This window comes from Schistocerca piceifrons, chromosome 1 (assembly GCF_021461385.2).
Source record: "Schistocerca piceifrons isolate TAMUIC-IGC-003096 chromosome 1, iqSchPice1.1, whole genome shotgun sequence".
In the NCBI taxonomy this organism is placed as follows: Eukaryota; Metazoa; Arthropoda; class Insecta; order Orthoptera; family Acrididae; genus Schistocerca; species Schistocerca piceifrons.
In genome coordinates, this window is record NC_060138.1 from 458,877,385 (window position 1) to 458,897,209 (window position 19,825).

General features: G+C 43.0%; 1 protein-coding gene across 2 annotated transcripts in view; it reads right to left on the bottom strand.

Annotated features, from left to right (window-relative positions):
* LOC124790944 (ornithine aminotransferase, mitochondrial) overlaps positions 1-19,825 on the bottom strand; it is an 88,343-nt gene that overhangs the window by 7,757 nt on the left and 60,761 nt on the right. Inside the window, exons 1-3 of one of the 2 annotated variants that reach the window (XM_047257823.1) lie at positions 12,158-12,313; positions 6,597-6,719; positions 5,846-6,070 (exon numbers count right to left, since the gene is read on the bottom strand). In XM_047257823.1, coding sequence (XP_047113779.1) covers positions 5,846-6,070; positions 6,597-6,696 — 325 coding nt within the window. In that variant the 5' untranslated portion in view covers positions 6,697-6,719; positions 12,158-12,313. Of the gene's footprint in view, positions 1-5,845; positions 6,071-6,596; positions 6,720-12,157; positions 12,314-19,825 lie in introns of those variants that run through there. The other variant, XM_047257822.1, reaches the window with a different exon arrangement.

Here is a 19,825-nt window from a genome sequence, read left to right on the forward strand (position 1 = left end):
GACGAGAACCAAGCTTAATCTCACAATGTAACAGCAATTTTCGTTGCACATTTGGAACGCCACAAATATTAACTCATTACCGGAGTTTCAGAGTTATAGCGTTTTCATAAAATCTGGCTCTACTCACAGGCAGCAAAGTCCAAGGAAATAGCACAGGTTCCAGAACAATAGTCTATTAAAGTTCTAAAGAAGCGAATTCTACTATGATACATGCAATTTGTAAAGTAGTAATCACAAAGAATTCTGTCGACCTAAGTTTGGACGTTTTGGACTATAACATATGCCGTGTATACTTCTGTTCAATGCAATGCCTTCTTTACACCAACTATGATAGATAAAACTTGCAGAGCCGCGCGGGATTAGCCGAGCGGTCTAAGGCGCTGCAGTCATGGACTGTGCGGCTAGTCCCGGCGGAGGTTCGAGTCCTCCCTTGGGCATGGGTGTGAGTGTTTGTCCTTCGGATAATTTAGGTTCAGTAGTGTGTAAGCTTAGGGACTGATGACCTTAGCAGGTAAGTCCCATAAGATTTCTTACACATTTGAACATTTGAAAACTTGCAGACAGTTAATTCTGTATTACATCTGGCTGCTGCAGAAAGTCTCAAATTTTGATCTTGGCCTTCCGGGGACGGCCCATTTCCAACTGTATCATTTTATGACAGCTTAGATCAAATTAATGTTTCACTCAGCCCTCCCTTCTAGAAATGTTACTCACTTAGCGCCGTTGAATAGGGTTATGGGGTTTGGAAGAAATGGAAAAGAAGACGGGAGTGGAGACACTGTCCAATCATGGGATGGCTGAATATGGAAAGGACCGACTAAACGGATAGATCCGGGTTCGATTCATAGAGCTGCTTTCTGGTTTAGCAGACGCTGATCAAAGTTATCTGGTGTTTCGATAAACAGGCATCTTAGCGCCAGTGAGCCATTAGATAGTAATTTGCTCCTTTTCTACTGCCAACAACCTCTGATTATACAACAGTGAAGATACCTGCACATCTGTGCACTTACGTATAGCACAGAACATGTATCGCCTCTGCAAAGACAACTTTTGCACTGACTCGTGGCACTTACGATTGACAAAACAATTTACTGACCTCGTGTCTCTTCACCTTGTGGCTTGAGCGCTGATAATGGTAGGACATGACCATCAGGAAAAAGAGTGCAAGAATAAGACTAAAACAACATTTAACAATCGTCTAGTATAGTACACAACATTCGACTCCCCTTGTTCAAAACCTTGCCCATCACGAGCACGACAGACTTGAGAGCGACGAACCATGAACTTTCTGACACTGGTAGCAGAACATTGGGTTTGGCATGTACGGTCAGACTGTGGTAATTTCATAGCCTACTTTGATCATGAATGGAAGCACCACTCTATAAAGGGTGAGAAGGAATGTGCTTGTAGGCACTAAGGAGGCATCTACCTTTTTCTTCACCCAATGGACGCAATGACACCCTGATCAGAGAGGTATGTTTGGACTTCGGCCTCAGTCAGACCATCGAGCAGTCTACAGTAAATAACACCATGGGAAGAAGTAAGAGTTCTATGGACCTCAACATTAACAGGATAGCCATGGAGAAGCGAAGTGGCAAGCAGTTTTTGTGCTTGAGAATCAGAAGTAGTCTCCAAACTCAAAATGCCATTCTGTAAACAAGAGTAGGAGTTCACAGGGCCAGCAATGGCATCAACACCTTACTGAATAACAAACGGACTTACCATTGCAAAGGACTGCCTGTCTTCAGTACGTGAAACCGCGGTGCAGCTGTGAGGGTCTTTGAATTGGGAGCTATGTTCTGTTTACGTTTAGTAGACGTGGACTGCAAAGATGATGATTGGCTCATTGTGAGGAAATCCCCCCATGATTGCCAGCATCTCCGATGGTGTGCTCCTTCCAACTGGGGGCTCCCTTTACAAAGTGGTGCACTGGCCTTAGGTGATTGTTCACACCTCCTGAACGCCTGACAGAGGGACCAACCAGCAATTTGGGAAGGTAGCAGCTCAGGCAACCACCCCTCCCTGGGCCTGGCCTGTACCAGGGGGTACGTGCAAATCCTACCAGTTGGCCTGGGGCTGGGAATTTCATGTTACCCTGTCACCTGTTACACAGCAGACATGTGAGTTGGTCTTCAGGAGCGCACAGGAAGGAAGAAGAAAGAAAGAGGAGCCTCGAATACCCAAGTAGAGGAAGGACAGGAAAAGGTGAACGAACAAAAGGAAAAAGGAACGAAAATCAGTGGTGAGACTTTTCGTATGTCAGCTACGGACAGTGTGGAACAATTCCAAAACTATCCTGGACGTGTTCCCCAATGGAGGGGAAAAAGACTAGCAACAGGATAGGCATGCAACAGGGAACGGGAAAGGTGCCACGAAGGCTGGGGCGAGGTGGTAGCCAAGCACGAACCTGCTGGGGTCTAGAGACCTGAGGACCACCAGACTCCACCTCTGAGGTCTTTTTGTTCTTCTTGGATGATTTCGATTGCTGGTGGGGGGAGGGGGTCCCAAGAGACCCCTTCCTAGTGAGGAACGCCGAAGGAAGATGTTGCTTCTGCAGCTTGAGGTTGGGGATTGATGTGCCAGTGTGTGTGGGGAGTCAACATTCCCAAAGTGGGTGTGGGGGAGGCAAGAGGGGGGGGGGGCTGCAGCAACCAGGGGAGTGGACTCGACAGGCCAACGTAGAAGGCACAAAGGGCGAGGGTAAGGTCTCTATAGAGGGTGATGTCATGACAGCAGTAGCAACCGTTGCCACAACATGAACAGGAAGCAAACTACCACCTTCTTCTTGGCATACTGATACGTGACTCATTCAAGAGTCTTGTGGCTCTGAGCACTATGGGACTCAACTTCTGAGGTCATTAGTCCCCTAGAACTTAGAACTAGTTAAACCTAACTAACCTAAGGACATCACACACATCCATACCCGAGGCAGGATTCGAACCTGCGACCGTAGCGGTCTCACGGTTCCAGACTGCAGCGCCTAGAACCGCACGGCCACTTCGGCCGGCTCAAGAGTCTTGTATTTCGAGTTATTCTTCTCTCTTTGGAAGATGGTGCAGTCCAGCAAATGGGGGAAATAGTGCTTGCTGCAGTTGTTACAGACAGGAGGAGGTGCATAAGGAGTGTTCATGTGCAACTGATGTCCACAATCTCTACAGAAGGGGATGGCGTTACAATTGGTGGACATGTGCCGAAATTTCGTGCATTTGAAGCACAGTATGGTATGGGGATCATACGATTTCACATTGCACTGATACACCATCACTATGACCTTCTCAGGCAACGAGTCGCCTTCATAGGCCAAGATGAAAGCCCCAGTGTCAACAGTATTGTCTTATGGTCCTCACTGGACACGATGGACGAAATGCACTCCCTACCCCTCCAACTTGGAACTTCAATCGTTATCTGTCTGTAAAAGGAGGTTGCTGTGGAAGATGATACCTTATACAATACTGAGACTTACGGTGGGGTGATAGTTACAGCAATGCCACCCGGGTTGTCACAGATGGGGAGCACAGCAAGTAACCGTTTTAGTCAGGACTGAACCACTTTTCACTTTCGAAATCGTTGCTAATTCCCTAAACCTGCATTAAAGGTGTTCAACAAAAAAGAATAGCTTTTGGTCAAGAAATAATTTCCGTTGGTCCTAAACCAAACTAAGTGCTAGGTGGAGCATTTGTTCCCACCTCTTCGCCATAAATTTCTTACATGCAATAGCCAGGGAAGGAACGTGTTGAGTCATATCCAGCCGCAGCAATGGCAAACTGGCTGTTTGACTATTGCTTAGAGTCCCCGTAACCAGCCATGACAGGTATAAACTCCTTGGAATATGCTGTGAGTTTCTAGCTCAGGCACCAACAGTGTGATAAGTACTTGCAGCAGGAAAAGGGATGTAACACTGCAAGGGTCGGTGTCCTGTGCTGGCTTAGCAAAGAGCTTGCCTGAAGACTTTATATTTTTCCAACGATCATTCTAACACAAAATATGGCAAGTACATGAAAACGAAAAAGTTTTCAGTTTTATAATAGATGGACAAAGAAAGAGCTTATGCTTTGCATTAACATGAACATTAACAGGATAAACAAGTTGCTTTAGAAAATCCTTTCTTTAACACTGAAAATTCACATCTGTTGAAGGAAAAAGGTATTTTGATATTACTTGAGGCTTAGAAGGAAAGCAAGTTAAAGTAAAAAGGTGCTGTGCATTGTTTCCTAAATCATGTTTGACGTGAATCAAAGTTTTCAAGACCGCTTGTCTATTAAATTAGCTGAGTGCAACCCTATAGCCAGCCGCTGTGGACGAGCGGCTCTAGGCGCTTCAGTCCGGAACCCCGCTGCTGCTACGGCCGCAGGTTCGAATACTGCCTCGGGCATGGATGTGTGTGACGTCCTTATGTTAGTTAGGTTTAAGTAGTTCTAAGTCTAGGGGACTGATGACCCCAGATGTTAAGTCCTATAGTGCTTAGAGCCATTTGAACCATTTTTTGCAACCATATAAAATACTTACTGGCTATGTTTCCGCAATTATATATTTTTTGTATTGTTGGTACATTCATACATTTTTTGGGTGAACCCATGAACCCAATGTTTTAAAATGTGACGATACTTTTTCCTGGTCTTTCAGTTCTCAGCCATGAAGAGCGTTTTCCATACTATCGCTACCTGGGACTACACCCACCAGTGTTAACGTGGGAGAGATGGAAAGCCGAAACCAGAAGCGCGAAATGGTCCAGTGGAACAAATACCAGGGGCGCAGACGCTCTTTCTGTGGCTGCTACCGACTACAGTTCATCCCAAACACTGCCCTGTTGACTCGCCCGGCCAGAGCCGCTGAAGGCGGCTCCTACCTGAATGGTGGGTCTCTGTTGGTCGCATCATGTTTCCGGTGACGCAGTTTTATCAGCTAGCTTTGACTAGTGTTAACTCTTAACAGAACGGTCTTTCAAACTTGGGAAATCTGAGCAAAAGCATTCAAGGAGGGGATTCTCAAGGCAATAAACCCTCCCTCGCCGCATCACACGAAGGGTGACGAGCACACTTCTGATAGATCCGTAATGCTCTGTGAAATCAGACACGTGAATTTGGCTGTCTGTCACCATCTCAGGGGTATACATGGAGAAGACATGCTATGCTGAGGACCCAAGTTCCATTCCTTCTACTGCCAGGGGTTTTCCCTTGGTGTAAGAACTGTAACAGGGTGCACTCAAGCTCGTGATGCCAACTGAACAGTTACTTGAAAGAGAAGTAGCTAAACCGACGACAAGAGGGAAGTAGGTGTGGTAACCCCATGATGAGCGTCGAAACTGCTTCAGAGGTTGACTAGGCCGTCAGTTGGTTCCGATTGGCTTGTCACTCGCCAGAATGGTGATGATTTATTTTCTTTTTTCCGGACAGTTCTGTTTTTGCTTCGGTATAAATTAAATCTACTGTCACCACTAGTTCATTAATACTAATTCAATATTCCTCGTTCATGAATCACGAATTGTGTCTCTCAGTCTCACTTTCACTGTTCAGTTTTGGGCTAAACTTAGTGACGTTGTGTTGACATTACGTTTAGTTTAAACACACCGTTATATGATAGTGATGTTGCCTTCCGTTCAGTTGATGTCCAAAGTGAATCGATCTTTACTGTAATGAGCAACTGGAGACCAGTCAAAATCAGTTTAATAGTCGTAATGCGCTTTGGAGGTCAGGCGAGAATCCATTTTCCTCCTGAGAAAGGTGCTATTGGGGATGGTTGGGGCAGGGATCCTTTACGTCATAACGTTCAGGAAACAACCATTGAGCTTATCGACAAGTTGGAACTCGTTGAGGCGGCAGAGCGTGAGCTGCGGGGGCGCACGTACCAGTGTTCATGGGCAGCAGCTTGTCGTAGCCAAAGAGGCTGGTGGCGAATTGCTCGTACTCGCCCAGCACGTCCGAGTGGAAGGCGCGCGACGTCAGCGTCAGCACGTCCGCCTGCTGCTTGAGCGCCTCCACGATGCGGGGGTGGCAGTGGCCCTGGTTCACCGCGGAGTACGCGCTCAGGAAGTCGTAGTAGCGGCGGCCCTCCACGTCCCACATGTAGACACCTGCGAACAAGCCGTGCACTTGCCTCACTCGAGCTCCAAATACTTCAATTACAACACATCCATTTCAAGAAAAATTGGAATTGCGTTAGTCGTAAATGAATGCAAATAAAGATTAATGCTAGTGCCTGTACCATCTCTTCACTAGGACAGTTGCCCAAGACGACAAATACAGGCGTCTGCACATTATCACATGAGCAAAGGTTATCACTTCTTTTATGTAGTCTTAATACTCTGAAGTCCACAATTCTATAAAAGGAAAAATCTTTATTAGTTTTAGGAGCCAAATTCTGATGCCTCACATGTTAGACAAGGTATACATCTACATAAGCACACACACAAAAACCAGCCCAAGGAATCATCAAGCTGCGAGCCACCACCTATGTAATGGTCTCAGTTTGGAATTTGGTGAGGTAGAGTCCACCGTTTCACCTTGCACCCCATCCCCCTCTCCTCTCCACCCGCCGTCCCCCACTGTGTGCCTTGGGTATCACACAGGCGTATCGTACCAGCGTTTGAGATGACTTACCCTTGCCTCGGCAGAGTGCGACTGGCAGTGGGTGGTAGTTGTGGGCACCGTACTTCTCCTCCCTCTCCAGCACCTGCTCCGTCGTCAGCTTCTGAGACATCTTCGGCTGGGCTGCGGCACTTGCTGCAACACCAAGCAAAAAAAATTCTTCTCTGCTACATAAAAGGCGGAGATTCAATACGAAACGTGGGTAAAAGGTCACGCGGTAAAATAAAAAGCTGAAAGGAACACAGATATATAACTACACGAGAGAGGCTAATACGAGTAAGTGTACAAGACTGTGTTTCACAAATATGACAGTGAGACACTTCAGATATAGGTAAGAAATTAACACCGGAGTGAGACTAAAAATACAATTTCTTCATCCGTCAACTGCATCTATACATTATCTTACCAATCATGGGCTGAATGCTGCGTATCTGTTCAAAATCAAAAGACAGACGAATGAAGATTTTGCCTGCAACGGTGTGGGTCTTGCTGAGATATGTTGATGATGTCGCAGTTAAGGGAGGACGTAGAACAATTAGAAGCGATGCTGCCCCAGATGCAAATCACTTTCATCTCTTCCTGTAATATGGAATTTCCACCTTTACCGCTCTCAAGAGGAAGCCAAAGACAGAATTGCTTGGCGAACTGTTGCTAACCAACCTTATGCTTGAAGAAGAAGAAGAAGAAGAAGAAGAAGAAGAAGAAGAAGAAGAAGGTGGGTCACTCCAGGTCTATATTATGTAACGCTATGCGCTCTAAAAAGATGCAAATATACTTTTGACGTATAAGGTAAAATCATCTAGGATGTTGAACCGCGTCTGTTCCTCTTCAATATTTTCTATACGATTGACGTTTCGAAGTCCCTGATGGGATCTTCAGGAGTTCAGTTAGCTGAAGACCAGAAGATCCTGAAGATCATCCCAGCAGAGAAGTCGAAACGTCTATCGTGTAGAAGAAACTGAAGAGGAACAGGACGCAGCCTAACATCCTAGCTGATTTTATCTTCAATGAGAAGGACCAAAAATGTCAGTACACTTATATTGTTACTTTTCATCACTATTCATCACATGAATTCTTAATACATTGAACAGAGTAACTTAGGTATAAGTTAATGGACCATGTGTTATCACGCTGAATAGGCACAAAATGTAACATAGCCATTACAAAATATCAAGGGAGTTTAGTATATCCAGTCTTGATCCCGTTTAGAATGATACAAAAAGCTACTTACATGTAACACGGTTTCCATGGTTTGCAAATAGTGTAATTTCATGCTGTCGACAGCTGTGTCAGTCTGCTACCGCCATTTTTTACCGCAGCCTACTGCATATCGATGCACTAGAAGATCAGTTAAAAGAATCTGACAGGTTAATAACCTCGTACAATTGTTGATGGAACGTTGCAGTAGAAAGAGTCAATGCGATTGTATATTGCATACGGCGATTTAGAGAAGACTAAACTGCAGATGCAGATGGTTGTGGTGGTGATGGTGGTGATTATTGGTTTGTGGGGCGCTCAACTGCGCGGTCATCAGCGCCCGTACAAAGCCCCAGCTTTTTCACAGTGCAATTTTTTATGCAGTCCAGTCCAATCCAGCCACAGTCATAAATGATGATGATGAAATGATGAGGACATCACAAACACCCAGTCCCCGGGCAGAGAAAATCCCCAACCCAGCCGGGAATCGAACCCGGGACCCCGTTGTCCAGCGGCAGCTACAGAGGAAGGTGCTGTGCATATGCGTTTTATGAGGAAAGAGAAAAACTAACATACTGCTAAGCGCAGCTGCACTAGATAGCTGGCGTCTAAAGTTACAGAAAACGATGAAAAACCTTTCTAACTAATGGGAAAGATGATGATTCTACGGACGCGATGGCAATTCGCCAGGTAGCCGTTCCTTAAGTTATCGTATAGCCACGTCTCTTTTTCGCACATTACGCTTCCCTCGCTGCTCTGAAAACACTAAAATTTACGTTGAAAATTCCTATGCTCCCCTGGATGATTACTGTTAATACAGGGAATCTGTGAAAATTATTCTCCTTGTTTGTACCAAGATCATAATATAACAATTTTTCATCTCTTACGATACGCCAATGGAATCTGTTAGCGCTCTCCCACTATTTCAACAATGCCTCCAAGATCGCGATATCTTTTTACTATTGCATCAGTCAATTATTTCGTACTGGCATATTAAGGGGCACCACTACATTAAACTAGAGCTATAAAAAAGGGGCGGGGCATCATTTCCATTTCGGTGCTAACTGCTGCACCAAAATATAATGATTCATCTTTGGGGCACTGACCGTGAACTGAATTCCGTTCCTTGACAATGCTGTGCATCTTCATGTTTTCACGGCGTAACGACTTATTGAACTTGACAATGCTTTTTCTTCTCGAAATAACCCCGACCTTATTAAGGTGTTCTGTCATATGGTTACTGATTTACCTTTCAAAATGTGTTACCTTTCGTAACTAGTGTACAGAAAACTGTGTAGCTGGTGTATTTAGATACTATTAACTGCCGCTTCTCCTCTCTACAATATCTTTTATACATGGGAACAAAACTGTCAGGTACTTTTTAACTATTAGTTACCAAGTCAGCATCTCCTCACTTCCATAACGGCAATAATTACAAATTATCAACGTATAACTGAGAAAGAAGACCATATGGAGACTAATATATACTAAATAAATTTGAATGAAAGATGAGTCGTATCACGTAGAGACCCAAGAGCACGTATAGAATTGTGTGCAAAACACAAACAACATAGTTTAAACATGTGAAGCTGCTCAATGATTTCCGTTGCTCTAGGCGTAATTTACCTGAAGATAATTTCTAAAAATTGAGGAAAAATAATCTTGTAGCTATAGAAAGTGGTGAATTTCATTCCGGCAAGTATTTGAAGCACTACTACACCGCAGTAATTGAGATACTTCTGCAACAGTTCATCCTGCTCCATGAAATTTTCATATTATTGTCAGACTTACCCGTAGCAACATTTTCAATTACTTTCGCTTTTACGGACACTTCTTGCAACATCTCTCTTCGTGTTTCCACAATTTCACCAACGCGCGGCTGGATAACGACTTGACTCATTCAATCGCCTGATATAAAGCAACGATAAAAACACATGCACAACGTTTACAGTCTGACTGGTGCACTGTGTCTGCCAACGATGATGTTTGGATTAGGAAAAAAGGAAGCGAACATTGTCTCGTGTAGGACAGTGAAACTTTTACAATGGTATCGGCCTTATGTTCTAACTAGCCCAGCAGTTTCGTAAATTTCAACACTGAATGATGTTTTAACGTTGTTCGCTCTCCGATATTCCGTCGGTAAAAAATTACAGCAATAAGTGTAAAAAATCTATCTTCAAGGCTTTGTTTCCACGTATCCTACGCTGCTCTGACCTTAACAGGTTTTTTACCACAGTTAGGGACACCAACATTTTGTTACATTAACTTTTTCCGCATCTATGGGATACCCAGTTTCACTTAATATTTTAGTATAGTTATCAGAGTCAAAACTCTCACTACAACAAGTACTTCACAAGCATATTTCAGCTCACTGTTCGATCTGGTATCTATTCACGGCGCGCATACAGATCAAGCACAGTTAGGTCCTAAGTGCCTAATTCATAAAACAATCTTTTCTGGTGAACACAACAGCCAATTTTCAGTACGTTAGACAAATTTTTTTACGTCATCCATTGCATATACGTACGAAAATTGTCTGCACGGACCGCTTGAAATTCACAATTTCCTGTGGTGTTCCGGTAGTTACACTGCAGTCTTGTTTATTTTCAACGTCACCAATACTAGAGTTTATTACTTATTTCCTCTTAAATCGTAACGGCTGAAAATGTAGTAGACGGCACGTAACGCCCATCACAAGCACAGTACTTGCTTTCATTGTGGTAACTTCTTTTATCTCCTCCATAGGACAGATGTCAAAATATTACCTAACACATTTGTGCGACTCAAGGCCATAAGTTGAATTAGGCTACGTTTTCTTTTCTTTTTTTTTCGCCTGAGTGGTATCTTAGCCAAGTTAATATGTTCAACAGACTAAGCAAGTTGAAATGTCAATTTTCCACTAGTTCCACCACTATCTTCATGTCAGAAAACTTTAAATATCTTAAAACATACAAGTAAAATATGGTTGTAACTTCCAAACGACAAGATGAGTTGTTACTGGACAAGGATGTGGATGGAATTTGCCTTCCTTCTCAAAGAAACCATCCTGGCATCCTGAATAAAAAGCTTTATGGCCGCACTAGGTTTTCAATCCTACTTCTCCCAACTGCTGGTTCAGTGCCTTACCACTACGCCATCTCATCACTATCTCAACATACAAGTCCTTAAAAATAAGACCCCGTAAATTCAGATGCTAGCAGAGTTTTAATGAATCCAACAAATTTATGTTCATAATCTGTTATCATTGATAATTTCACCAATGCTGTACAGTTTTATTAGCAGCAAGCGACTGTTGGACCTCCCAAACTCTCAGGCTTAACAAAAGACACAAGAATTCTTAATATCCGCGTATTTCCGCTTTTCAAAAACATTTACGCCATACAGTTCTGTGGTAAAAAAGTCTGACATGTTTTTGATGGTCCTAATACGACGTTGCATATGTTAATATACTATTTATGATGTAGGAGACAGTGTTTTATTTCCTTCAGAAACCAATAACTATACATCTTAACCTCTCTATGTAATGTAGAGATTTTGTACGTAAATGTGAAAAGACTCCTAGAGAACAAGTGGAACCGTTTTAAAGTAAATGTTTGTCGAAGAATTTTACAGACGCTTTTGCTCTTGCACAACCAATGTTGCTGTTTGCTTCCGCGGCCAATGAATCTAATTGAAATGAAGGTCGCGGGCTAACTGGAAAACATATCCAAACTGTCTCCGTCTCAAGAGCTAAAATGCAAAATTATTTACAGGAAGCACATGAAAAACCAAAGAAATGAGAACACAGCGATAAACTAGAAACAAATTCTTTGACGGTTTTTGCTCAAACTTTCATTTATTATCTCGAGTGGCGTTAAGCTGAACTTTTAGTCACAGTTATAATGAAAATGATCAAAGTATTTGCAGGCGTCACTCAGCTCAAATAAACAAAACAATGCACTGTTCAGAGACCTTACATGCAATGTGAACTGCAGTTTTACTGTGCCTAAAGTTCCGAAACAAAGCAGGACATAAGCTAAAACCACTACTTTCCTATTACTGCAGAAGATCCACTTAAATAAAAAACAACGAGCGATTTTACGCATAAATCAGCTTGCACATTTTCTTTTGTTCAGCTCATATTTTCTGCTACTTAAAAAATGACACGCAAAACATTTTTTTAAAACTGTGATTCAATATTTCAGAAGCAAGTATGATACGCAGAAAAAAGAAGTGTATGCTGTGTGTGCTGTGGGCAACACACGTAATTTGCCTTTACTTCAGAACGGAAAGAAACCAATAAAAAACTCTGAACGATTTGCAGAAGCGTCAAATATTTCTTTTTCAGAAACAATCATTCATGATTTTTTTCTAAGATTGGGGCCAGACACACACACCTGTATTTCTTCTTTTCGAAGCTGTTGTGACGAAGGCCTGCTAGCAGACACAGCTGAACGAATTAGGTGCTCTTATGGTAGCGCCAGTGGAATGGAACTGTCAGATCACAACACGTGGGACAGGCCCAAGAACAAGAGATCTTAAAGTGTATCAGGTACCAATTGCCAGTAACTCGTGCTGCCATCTCGTAGCTGCAGTAACATTCATCGACGTCACTTGTGTGGCGCTGCGTCCGCGAGTCAGAGATGTAAAGCAGTAAAGTCTGTCATCGATATTTACTTCGATTCTTGTAAAGCAGTGAAACAGTACTAGTTTTCAGACTTACAGCAATTAAGAACTCTTAAGCAGTGTGTCTACAAGCGAGAAATACGATGTGGCAGTGCTTGGGTTGTTCAGAATCACGATGCAATGTTCCTTCGGCCATGCATGCATCACTCATCTGTACAACCCAGGCACTGCAATATTGTACTTATCCGCTGACACCGGACAAGCGATTTTCAATTAAAATGTTTCCCCTATACGGGAATATATATAATGGATGTAGGACTGCAGTTCGTTCACACATGGTTCACGACATACGCAATTTTTATTCTGACCTTGAAGTGTGCTCGGATAGCCTAGTGTAGCTGGTACGGTAGCTCAGCGTGTTCGGTAAGAGGTCTGGTTAATCTGTGTGAAGTATTAAGCGATGAATTTGAAGGGCTGTCACGTGATGTCTACCCAGACCAAATGCCGAGAACAATGAGTGGTGGGGAATTAAAAAAAAAAAAAAAAAAAAAACATGTCAACCGTTTGCGATAAGCGAGAAATTCGGGTTCGAGTTCCAGTCCAGCACAAATTTCGTATTCGTCATTCCATTTGACAGCTTGTTGTCCATGCTTGCAACTGCTAGTCAAGGAGAAAATATTTATTTACTTTATATGAGATACTACGCGTATATATATGAGAAACGGCATGACAATGCCAACAGTTTCCCCTCATTTTAAAAACATGTGTGAAAACAGGCCCACATTATATATGTATCTGCGCTCGTAGATATGATTTTCTTACTGTCCGAAATACAGTTTAACGTAGAGTGCGTCGACGTTACTATTAACATAAAACATTCTTATTGCGTGAATGATCTCGTTAAAGTGGGGAGAAAGCAAATACTTTTACCCACAGCTGAGGTGAAATTTGAGTAAGTAAAGTGACACATGATAAACCAAAAACCAAAGATGCGTAGCAAACTTCACCAGTTCATAAAAGTGGACAAATTTTCTGAGAAAAATATTGCCTTTAAGAACCAAACGTCGAAAATGAAAACCACAGTAAGGTTTCAAGCGCAATTCTAATAAATGTATAACTATCTAAATTAATATAGTTTTGCAATTTTTCCACAAACGCTGAGACAAATACGCGTTTTAGTATAACCGTGAATAACAGCCAGTCGTCAGATAATATGCATGTTACAGCAGTACGAGTATAGTACTGATTTGGATCAGCGTAGTTGAAAAGCTCTGAAGTGGTCGTTGGAAAACCTTTGACAAACTTATTTTATCCCTCACTTTGCATTAAATAGGCGTCCTTCGTGATTTACTGGAGCAGTTTCCCTGTACCCCCGTCCTAAAATTCTGTGATTCCCATCTCTTCGGTACTGGGGTGTAAGGTGATCCTCAATCGATAAAGAATGAAAGGATGAAGATTAGGGCTGAAAATCTTGTCGATAATGAGGCGACTAAAGACGAAGCACAGACTCAAAATGGGGAAGGAAATCAGCCGTGCCCTTCTGAAAGACACCATCCAGCTATTTAGGGAACTCACACAAATCTAAATCTGGATTACCGGACGGGGATTTTAACCTTTGTCCTACAGGACGCTCAGCTCAGACAATGACGTCTTTCTGTATCGATTAATTACATGTATTATGAGATCAAAACACTTTTGCTAGTTGCCTAGGCTCTTATATGTTGGCTAAATGGTCTAAATAAACACTCAGAATACGGGCCGCTAGATGTCGCAAGATCGTAGCTAATGTCAGGTTAGTAAAATTTTTCCCCTGATTCACATTATACTGAATATTTCAAAATGTTCTTTTGGTGATTTTAACAATCTTTAAGGCCTTTGTAGGTTTTCTTGTATTTCTTCTGTGAACACGCTATAGAAACATGTGCAGTCTACACAAATGAGAGAATATTGGTGTAGTTCTCTCAAAACAACCATGGCCGATTCTGTTCCAGCGCAATCTTCCAACTAAACTCTCTCCGTCTTTAATGATGTCTTGTTGACCAAATCTTAAAATTCTAATTATCCCCTTAAATTGTTCACTAGGGTGGTTTTGATGGCCATAGTTGCGACGCAAATAAGTTGTTAAGTATATTTCCATCCATGCTAGTTCCTGTCTTCGCAACTACTAAATTCGCTTCTTCCTTCATAGAGGCGACTCTTGGTACTGAATGTTGCCTAAGGTATCTAGGAAACGGACAGTATCTGTACTGCAGCTTTAGGCGTTACTACAAATCCTTGAGGTTTGTACACGATGAATAAACACTCATTTTGATTTCGCATTTTTGCTTCTATAGCCCTGTAGATCTTGCTATTAATAGACATCACTCACTATTCCAAGATGAGAAATCACGAAAGGCATCTGTGTTTTTTTGCTTATTTTAGCTGTCTGTATGTTTTAGGCGGAGCTCTGCAGAAAACCGCTTATCCACCTAGGTGGGTGTGATAAATCATCTAAAAACTGTACACAGTTTGGACGCTGTACCAGTGCAACGGTTGTTCACCCGGCGTTCGAGTTCGATCCAGACTTAACTTCCATGTCTCGAAAGCTTATGCTCTTTGCAGAATGCTATAGTTGTTCATCAAACAGTGTTTTTACTCAATAAACCAGAAGTTGCGCAATGTTGAGTAAGGCATTTTAGTAATACATTACACCACAGAGAGGAAATGACCAGCAGCAAAGGAACTACAAGTTGTTCACAGAATATACAGGGTGGTCCATTGATAATGACCGGGCCAAATATCTCACGAAATAAGCGTCAAACGAAAAAACTACAAAGAGCGAAACTTGTCTAGCTTGAAGGGGGAAACCAGATGGCGCTATGGTTGGCCCGCTAGATGCCGCTGCCATAGGTCAAACGGATATCAACTACGTTTTTTTAAATAGGAACCTCCATTTTCATTACATATTCGTGTAGTACGTAAAGAAATATGGATGCTTTAGTTGACCACTTTTTTCGCTTTGAGATATATGGTGCTGTAATAGTCACAAATGTATAAGGACGTGGTATCACGTAACATTCCGCCAGTGCGGACGGTATTTGCTTCGTGATACATTACCCGTGTTAAAATGGATCGTTTACCAATTGCTGAAAAGGTCGATATCGTGTTGATGTATGGCTATTGTGATCAAAATGCCCAACGAGCGTGTGCTACTTATGCTGCTCGGTATCCTGGACGACATCATCCGAGTGTCTGGACCGTTCGCCGGATAGTTACGTTATCTAAGGAATCAGGAAGTGTTCAGCCACATGTGAAACGTCAACCACGACCTGCAACAAATGATGATGCCCAAGTAGGTGTTTTAGTTGCTGTCGCGGCTAATCCGCACATCAGTAGCGGACAAATTGCGTGAGAATCGGGAATCTCAAAAACGCCGGTGTTGAGAATGCTACATCAACATCTATTGCACCCGTACCATATTTCTATGCACCAGGAATTGCATGGCTACGACTTTGAACGTCGTGTACAGTTCTGCCACTGGGCACAAGAGAAACTACGGGACGATGACAGATTTTTTGCACGCGTTCTATTTAGCGACGAATCGTCATTCACCAACAGAGGTAACGTAAACCAGCATAATATGCACTACTGGGCAACGGAAAATCCACGACGGCTGCGACAAGTGGAACATCAGCGACCTTGGCGGGTTAATGTGTGGTGCGGCATTATGAGAGGAAGACTAATTGGTCCCCATTTTATCGAGGGCAATCTAAACGGTGCAATGTACGCTGATTTTCTACGTAATGTTCTACCGATGTTACTACAAGATGTTTCACTGCATGACAGAATGGCGATGTACTTCCAGCATGACGGATGTCCGGCACATAGCTCGCGTGCGGTTGAAGCGGTATTTGAATAGCATATTTCATGACAGTTGGATTGGTCGGCGAAGCACCATACCATGGCCCACACGTTCACCGGATCTGACGTCCCCGGATTTCTTTGTGTGGGGAAAGTTGAAGGATATTTGCTATCGTGATTCACCGACAACGCCTTACAACATGCGTCAGCGCATTGTCAATGCATGTGCGAACATTACGGAAGGCAAACTACTCGCTGTTGAGAGGAATGTCGTTACACGTATTGCCAAATGCATTGAGGTTGACGGACATCATTTTGATCACTTATTGTATTAATGTGGTATTTACAGGTAATCACGCTGTAACAGCATGCGTTCTCAGAAATGATAAGTTCACAAAGGTACATGTATCACATTGGAACAACCGAAATAAAATAATCAAACGTACCTATGTTCTGTATTTTAATTTAAAAAACCTACCTGTTACCAACCGTCCGTCTAAAATTGTGAGCCATATGTTTGTGACTATTACAGCGCCATCTATCACAAAGCAAAATAAGTGGTCCAACTAAAACATTCATATGTAATAAAAAATGGGGGTTCCTATTTAAAAATACGCAGTTGATCTCCGTTTGACCTATGGCAGCGGCATCTAGCGGGCCAAACCATAGCGCCATCTGGCTTCCCCCTTCAAGCTAGACATCTTTCGTTCTTTGTAGTTTTCTCGTTTGTCGCTTATTTCGTGAGATATTTGGCCCGGTCACGATCAATGGGCCACCCTGTATAATATTCACACACGAATGAGATAAAGCTGAGCACAGAGTGCTGGCTTACGAGACAGGCGTCTGAACCACATCAAACATCGATTATTGATGTTGCTGTAATGGGATTCGCTGCTTCGAACGAATTGTTATACCCTGCTAGCTCTCCTTTTGGTTCAGTTAGAATACGAACAGCTAAACGGAATTGATTTAGTTCACAAAATTGGGTGGACAGACTTTCCTTCCCAAACTGGCTGACGAGAATAGTGTGATGACGGGCAAACACACTGACGAAAGTGTGTCTAGTGGCTAGCGTTGCTTCTTCTGGATCACAGGGTCATGGGCTCGATTCCCGGCCGGGTTTGGGACTTTCTCTGCCCAGGGACTGGGTGTTTGTGTTGTCTTCATCATTTCATCATCATCATCGTCGTCATAATTCGTGGCAGTGTCTAGATTGGACTGTGTACAAAAATTGGACTGTGTAAAAATTGAGACTTTGTACGGGCGCTGATGCCGCGCAGTTGAGCGCCCCACAAACCAAACATCATCAACACTGACGGAAAAAATTGCAATACCAAAAAATAATTGATGTAGTGTAATTAAATTTGGAGAATATATTTGACTAGATAACATATTTCAGTGATTAACATTACAACATCACACGTTAATCTAAACGCGAGATAAGTCGTTGCAAATGTGAAATGTTGGCACATCAATAAGCGATGTAACTGCCAGAATGTTGAATGCAAGCACGCAAACGTGCATGTATTGTGTTGTACAGGTGCAGGTTGTCAGTTTGTGGGATGGAGTTCCATACCTGTTACACTTGGTCGGTCAGTACAGGGACGGTGAATGCTGGTTGTGAATGACACTGGAGTTTTCGTCCGATGATGTGCCATATATGCTCGACTGGGGATATATCTGGTGATCGTGCAGGCCGAGGATACATGTCGACACTCTGTAAAGCGTTTTGTGTTACAACAGCGGTATGTGGGCGAGTGTTTTCCTGTTGGAAGACACCCAATAGAGCCGGCCGCGGTGGTCTTGCGGTTCTAGGCGGTCAGTCCGGAACCGTGCGACTGCTACGGTCGCCGGTTCGAATCCTGCCTCGGGCATGGATATGTGTGATGTCCTTAGGTTAGTTAGGTTGAAGTAGTTCTAAGTTCTAGGGGACTGATGACCACAGATGTTAAGTCCCATAGTGCTCAGAGCCATTTGAACCATTTTTGAACACCCAATAGAAGTCTGTTCACGAATGGCAGTACATCAGGTCGAATCATCAGAATGACGTACAAATTTGCACTCAGGATACATGGGATAACTACGAGAGTTCTCATGCTGTCATACGAAATGACATCGCAGACCATAACTCCAGGTGTAGTTCCAGTGTGTCTAGCCCGCAGATAGGATGGTTGTAGGCCCTTAAGTGGCTTCCTTCTAACCGACACATGGCCATAACTGGCACCGAAGCAGAACCAGCTTTCGTTAGAAAGCACACCCAGCCCTCTGATGAGCTCTCATTTGACACCACTGAAGTTGCAAATGGCGGTGGTTTGGGATCAGTAGATTATACGCTACACGGCGTCAAGCTAAGAGCTGTCCTTGATTTGTAACAATTCGTTGCCTCACTGTGGTGCCAACTACTGCTCAGTTTGCTGCTTCAGATGCAGTTCGATACGCCAGAGCAATACGCCGAACACGACGGTCTTCCTTCTCGGTAATGCCACGTGGCCGTCCAGAGCCCTGTCATCTAGCGACCGTTCATTCTCGTAACCACCGCTGCCAGCAATCTTGTACAATGGCTACATTCCTGTCAAGTCTTTCTGCAATATCGCAGAATTAACATCCAGCTTCTCGCAGCCCTACTACACTACCCCTTTCAATCTCGGTGAGGTGCTGACAATGGCGTCTTTGTCACCTTAAAGCCATTCTTGACTAACATCAACTCACCACTCCCAACCTCAACGGTAACTAACGTTCACTATCTTTATAGTGTTTATTTAAAGCAAACCTAGTAGCGCCACTCATATCTGACTGGTGCGAAATCAGCATAGACATCGTCATTCAGCTGTAGAAACACGCCTGCCAGCTTTCGTGTACATCGCACAACTCTTTCTTGGTGTTGCGATTCTTTTTTTCTGTACATCGAGCGTGCTGTAAAGGAATCCAAGTAGAAAATTGGAAAGAGAATTGACATTGAGGGAGAAAAAAATTAAAACACTGAAATTTGTCGACACATTACAGTTGTGTAAGAGACGGTAAATGACGGAAGAGCAGCTGAACGGAATGTATTGTGTCCTGTGAAAGAGGATATAAGATGAAAATCAATAAACGTCATAGCCAACGAACTAGTCGCCAGAAACTGTTTTGCTATTTAAAACAGCTTTTATGAATCTTTTATCTTTCAGTCCCAGTTGCACATGTTTTTATAAAGTATAACATCAGTAAACGTAAAACAAAGGTAACGGACAGTAGTACAATTACTTCAGGTATCCTGATGGAACTACATTAGAAAATGAGACGCTGGAAGCAGCAAAAAGAAGCTATGTTCAAAGTATAGAGGGTATAAAATACCGACTGGCAATAGCAATAAAAATATTTCTAAAACAGAGGAATTTGCAAACTTCTCTGGAGGGCTTCTGTGAAGTATGAAATGTAGGAGATGAGTTACTGCTGGAAATAAAACTGCGTGGATGGGTCGTGAGTCGTGCGTGGGTAGATAAGTCGGTAGAAACCTTATCTATAAAAGGCGATAGTCCCACAAGTTCGAATCTCGGCCTGGCTATCCATTTTAATCTGACAGGATGTTACATATCCGATACAGAATGAAAATTTCTTTC